Source organism: Cyprinodon variegatus, unplaced genomic scaffold (assembly GCF_000732505.1).
Source record: "Cyprinodon variegatus isolate N-32 unplaced genomic scaffold, C_variegatus-1.0 Scaffold1029, whole genome shotgun sequence".
NCBI lineage: Eukaryota > Metazoa > Chordata > Actinopteri > Cyprinodontiformes > Cyprinodontidae > Cyprinodon > Cyprinodon variegatus.
Genome location: NW_015151482.1, coordinates 149,148 through 154,381, shown reverse-complemented (window position 1 = coordinate 154,381; position 5,234 = coordinate 149,148). Strand labels below are relative to the sequence as shown.

At 46.5% G+C, this 5,234-nt stretch overlaps 2 protein-coding genes across 3 annotated transcripts in view; both read right to left on the bottom strand.

The window, feature by feature from the left end:
• The window catches only part of LOC107100929 (guanine nucleotide-binding protein G(olf) subunit alpha-like), a 10,442-nt gene extending 10,027 nt beyond the window's left edge, over positions 1 to 415 (bottom strand). For both annotated transcript variants that reach the window (XM_015399612.1, XM_015399611.1), the window contains exon 1: positions 214 to 415. The gene's annotated coding sequence lies outside the window, so the exon portion shown is untranslated. The remainder of the gene's footprint in view (positions 1 to 213) is intronic.
• Positions 416 to 752: 337 nt separating this feature from the next.
• The window catches only part of LOC107100926 (synaptonemal complex protein 2-like), a 12,691-nt gene continuing 8,209 nt past the window's right edge, over positions 753 to 5,234 (bottom strand). Inside the window, exons 15-22 of the mRNA XM_015399608.1 lie at positions 4,949 to 5,103; positions 4,834 to 4,867; positions 4,554 to 4,646; positions 4,349 to 4,485; positions 3,573 to 3,667; positions 3,154 to 3,253; positions 1,686 to 1,744; positions 753 to 1,192 (exon numbers count right to left, since the gene is read on the bottom strand). Of these exons, the coding sequence (XP_015255094.1) occupies positions 1,138 to 1,192; positions 1,686 to 1,744; positions 3,154 to 3,253; positions 3,573 to 3,667; positions 4,349 to 4,485; positions 4,554 to 4,646; positions 4,834 to 4,867; positions 4,949 to 5,103 (728 nt within the window). The 3' untranslated portion in view covers positions 753 to 1,137. The remainder of the gene's footprint in view (positions 1,193 to 1,685; positions 1,745 to 3,153; positions 3,254 to 3,572; positions 3,668 to 4,348; positions 4,486 to 4,553; positions 4,647 to 4,833; positions 4,868 to 4,948; positions 5,104 to 5,234) is intronic.

The window sequence follows — 5,234 nt, the reverse complement described above, 5'->3', positions numbered from 1 at the left end:
TCTCAGACCTTCAGCAGAGAATCTGAACCAGCAGCAGAATCAAGACATTAAAGTCAGAAACCAGAAGTTTTCCTGAAGCTGCAGAAAATCAAATCCACCTCTGGAATCAGATCAGAACCAAAACCATCAGCGCCGCTTCGTCTCATTTCATCTTTAAACTGGTTCTTTGTTTTAACACCAGTAAGAAAGCAGCTCCAGTCCCAGTTCACTGACCTGTAGCTACCGGCAACCTTCTCTGCAGGTCCAGATCCGCTGGTTGCTCAGTTTTCCATCCAAGTCCACAAAGATCCAGTCACAGAAGCTGCAGCATCACCTGAGCTGTGGTTCGGTTCAGAGGACAGAAGCGGAGCTCCTGCAGCTTCTGTGATGTTTGCTTTGTGAAACACCTGAGCGGCTCCATCTCCCACCTGTCCCCCTCCCTCCTCTTCCTCATTAGTCCTCTTCCTCTTCAGGGGATTTCTCTGTTTTTCTCCAAGCTGCTTGGCGACCAGCAGCCTTCTAAGACAAACTGCTCTGGTTCTGGTTCCAACTAAAGGCCATCTTTAAGATCTGATGTTCTGCTTCTTCTAGATCTTATTCTGGTTCAGTCAGAAACAATAAATGTGTCCTTAGCACATTCTAGTTCTAGTTCTAGGCTTCTGTAGAGCCTGAGAACTTTGAGCCAAGTCCAAGAACTCCTCAGGACGGCAGCTTGTGAGGGAAAGACCTGGACTCTACCAGACAGACCCCCCCCCCCCCAAAATGGTCTTCTGTCAGTCAGAGGATGGATGGTTGATTAAACCCATTAAACCCAGTCCAGTTCAGTGGGAATGTGGGAACCCTGCTGCCCCCTGCTGCCCGGTTGGGGGTACCAGAGCACTTCCTTCACACTTCAGCTTCTCTCACCTGCAGCTTTTCTGACTTTGAGCCACTGTCTCCATCTGCTGGATACCTAGAGTCGGTACACCCCCCCCAAACCATCACCATGGCAACCAACAGCAACCAACATCCACACCAGCGTTCAGTTTGAGTCTTTAATTGTTTGGAACAGAATTGATGAGAAACAAAATGATTACAGAAGATCCTGGACATCCTTCTCATTGGCCATGAAGCAGAGAACATCTGAGATCATCTCTGCTCTGCTGTAGGGGCGACTTCCTAATGGTTGGATGATTCTCCAGTCCTCAGCTGGTCACTTTCCAAAGTCTTCAACCTGAGGAGACGGGAGATAAAGCCAAAGCTCAGGATCCATCTTCACCTCAAGGTCTTTAATCCACCAAATGTGAACCAGACTGGGAAGAAAAACCTCTTTGAATCGGATGATAGAAACCTAAAGACGTCTAAACCAGAACCCAAAGTCCTGAAGAGACCAAGACAAGGTTCTAACAATGTCCCTCCATCATAGCTACTCTGACGCAGTAACGTTCATATTTAGTCCCTAACCCAGGCATGTAAGATTGCCTTGAAAATGTTGTTGGCATCAAAGTCTCCAATATTCATGCCGTCATCCTGGAGGTCCTGTCCGCTGTCATAGCGGGCCTTTATCTTTGGAAAGGTCCAAAGAAGAAGGCGTGTAAGGAACCTGGGAGGGTCTGCATCTACAGCTGATGGTCCTGATGGTCTGAATTCATCTAAACCTGGTTCCAGTCAGCAGATCAGCAACAGGTTCTAGCAGTAGGAACAGGTGTAGAACCTCTCAGACTGACTTTTTTAGGTGTTCCTCGCAGAACGAACTGAGGCGCTTCATCTCAGATTGGAAGAAGGTCTGAAAGACAAACAGGAAAACAATGTTCACACTAAACCATGAGAAGAACCGTCCTTCACTGAGTCAGTCACAGAACTTCATGCCGAGTTCAGAGAACCAGCAGCACCGCTCTACCTCCAGATGATGGCCTAAAACTCAGATACTGATGTGAAGAGCAGTCAGAGCTCCTGATTCCAGGTAGGTTTCAGTTTTTACAGTGGAAACACACTCTGGGTTCTCCATATTCATTTGGAATTCAACTTGTCAATTCCAGAAAACCAAAAAGTGCATCGTTCCCAGTTTACTTGGTTTTTGATATAAGAGAATTCTACCTTTTTGAGCCTCCACATCATCATCCAGTGTTGGTCCTTGTGGTCCATTAAGGCAGTGTGCAAACTCACAATATGGGAGCGAATAAACATGGAACCATGGAACTCAGACGTCGTCTGGTCAAACAAGGTTTGTGTCAGGTGTTGAAAAACCAGCTCACTATGATGAGAGGTAGGCTATTGGAACAAAAAGAGAATATACACAGTGGCATACGGCACTATTGGCCTGCTTCTATACCAGTAACCTTGACCAACGGGGTTATATGAAAGACTGGGAACTATGGAAGCTTCTATACCCACATTCTGGACTAACGGCTGAAAACCTGGTAGCTCAGTTTTCCAACATCCAGAAACGGCTGCTTATTTCGCAGGTGGAAGGCCAGAACATCCAACAAATGCAAGCTGTGCTGCTGCCATCAACACCTTTGTTTCTAGATGTTGGAGCTTGGCCTGTTTTCCAGTGTAGTCCTGTTTCTCTGACTGTGACTAACTGGATGTGCTCTCTTCATCCTCTGACATGGGAGCTGGCTCGGAGCTCGTCTGCCTGGCTGTGTGTTTCCTGGACGGGGCCGCCTGTGGAGCTGGTTGACAGTTGCCTTTTGTATCTATGCTTCTTTTTCTATGTCTGCTTCTGCCTCCTTGAACCCCAGTGGGCCTCAGCAGATGGCCGCTCACACTGAGCCTGGTTCTGCTGGAGGTTTCTTCCTGTTCAAAGGGAGTTTTTCCTCTCCACTGTCGCTACAAGCATGCTTAGTGTGAGGGATTGCTGAAGAGTCAATGAGTCGATGCAATCAGCTGGTTTTCCTTAGATAGAAAACTTTGAATCAATCTGACTGGATGATCTGGTTGATCTGGATCTATAATGTGACCTGAGATGACATGATGTGAATTGGAGCTATAGAAATAAACTGAATAGAATTGAATTGGTAGAGAAAGTGAGCTTGAGATGACTGAGCTACAGGAGTACAGGGTGTGTGTGTGTGTGTGTGGGGGGGGTGGTTGAAGGAGCAGTTATTCTGTAAACAACCACACTGTTTGCCTCCACTGTTATTTCCCTGTCAGCACCACCTGCAGTATTAGTGTTAGTTGCTGCATCAGTACCAGGATCTGTGAATTCATGGAGTTCAGGTTCCTGTAGTTCTCTTCCAGTTGCTTCAGTTGACCAACGACGTTGTTTTCAAACTGCTGCAGCAGCAACAACCTGCAGAAACAGAAACAGGTTAGTGTTTCCACCCCATAACTGGGACTTTATTCTGACTGCATTTAATCGACATGATATTCCTGTGCATGTGCAGTTATGTAATGCGATGTGGAAACTATAAATGCCGCCCTGAATCGACTGAAGGTTGGGGGATAACAGAATTTTTGACGATGCGTTGCTGGATGTATGAAGTGTTTAAGACAGATGTATGAATTCGGTTTGTAATTAAATGTGTCCCCCCCCTCTGGATGATAAAATGGTGTGAATCGTGGCCTTCTTTCTGTCATAAGGGAATTCTACCACTGAGCTTCCATATTACCTCTGCTGATGCACTGCTGTGAGCAGTGAGGAGACGTGTTGCTGAAACTCTTTTAGAGACGATAGAACATCACCTTCCACCCTCGACCAGGAACCCTGGAAAACGCTTTGAATCCATGATTGAATCCCAGCTTCACCCCCAGATTCCACATCCTCCATCCTGCTCCACCTACGTCTGGTGGAGCAGCTGCTCAGACACATTTATTAACGAGAACTTCTTACTTTTCATGTGAATGTGCTTTACTGGAGGCATCCATGTTTGTCCAAGAACACTACTGCCACCTACTGGTTTGTGACGTCACGGTGCGGTATCAGAGTTTTTGAAATAATCGCATTTTTTTTCCACTTTTCCCCGATGTATTCCAACGTTGATTGCAGATGTGTCTAGTAGTTCCCATTGATTTAGCTTGTAAAGCGGGGAGAATGGCGCTAGGCTTACCGCACCGTGACGTCACTGCTGGAAGATGGCAGGAGGGAGGGGTTACTATATTTGGGGAAAAATGGCCGCTCCCAGACTCAGTGATCGCAACGAAAATTATTGTTTTAATTTTTAATGGTAAATTAATTAAATCACAGCGAGCGTATTAGTTTTAGGTATAAATAATGATCCATTGATTATTTCTGGCGGATTGGAGTTTTACTTTAATGAACAGAGCGGATAAAAACCGGAGGCGGCGTTTTGCGGAGACGATGTGGAGCGGAGCGGCTGATTACAGAGGATGTGGGGTTTCGGGGTCAGAGGTTAATTAATAATGGTGACCAGGTGAGGCTACAGACGGTGAAGTGCTGCTCCAGCTGGGCTCTGAAGGACATCAATGCAGCAGTGATGTCGGACGTCAGGTGCGACTCTGGATCCAGTTCTTGGTCTGCCACAGGTGGCCACACCCCCTCACAGTCGGCAGCTCCCTCTGATCCTTCAGGTAAGCAGCCAGGTGAGCCTCAGATTAATGCAACAAACGGGGAACCTGCTAGATCTAAATACCTTTTACTGGTGAGCAAGACTCCGCCTGTTCTGCTGCAGGCTCCACCTTCTTTTTACTGGGTGTGACTCCCTGAGTTTGGTCTGACAGGTAGCCTGTGGTAAAATGTTAGTGATGATGATGAATTTCCCCCCTTTATTATTATCTTTCTATATAAAAAAGGACAGAATCATCTAATGCCAAGAACTACTGAAACGTTGGTAGAAGGAGGTTTAGCTTGGATCTTTTAAAGCTTCAGTAAAGCAGTGATCAACCAGGTAAAGGTCAGGGAACAGGTGAGACCTGAATCTGCAGCTTCTCTCTTCCGCAGACTTTCCTGCCATTAAAAGAATAAACAATATTAAAAACCAGCAGAAAACCTCTGAGGTTTGATTGATGTCAGAAACAGGAAATGGACCTTCTTAGAGGGGGAGCTTCCTTCTTCGTGTCCCCCGCTCTCATCTGGAATTTGAGGATGTTTCTCTGCTTGGTGGTCATCTAAAGGGGGGGGCTCCTCGCTGGACAGGTGAGCCTCTGAGACGTCTGTGGGATCAAACGTTGGCTGGAAACCACCTGAACGCAGAAACTTTGGTGAGATTATGAGCAAAAACCTTTTAGCCGCCCCGATATTTACTGCTAGATGCTTTCTGCTCGTTACCAAGCAGGCAATTTTCACCATTATAACCCATTTTCACCACCTTACA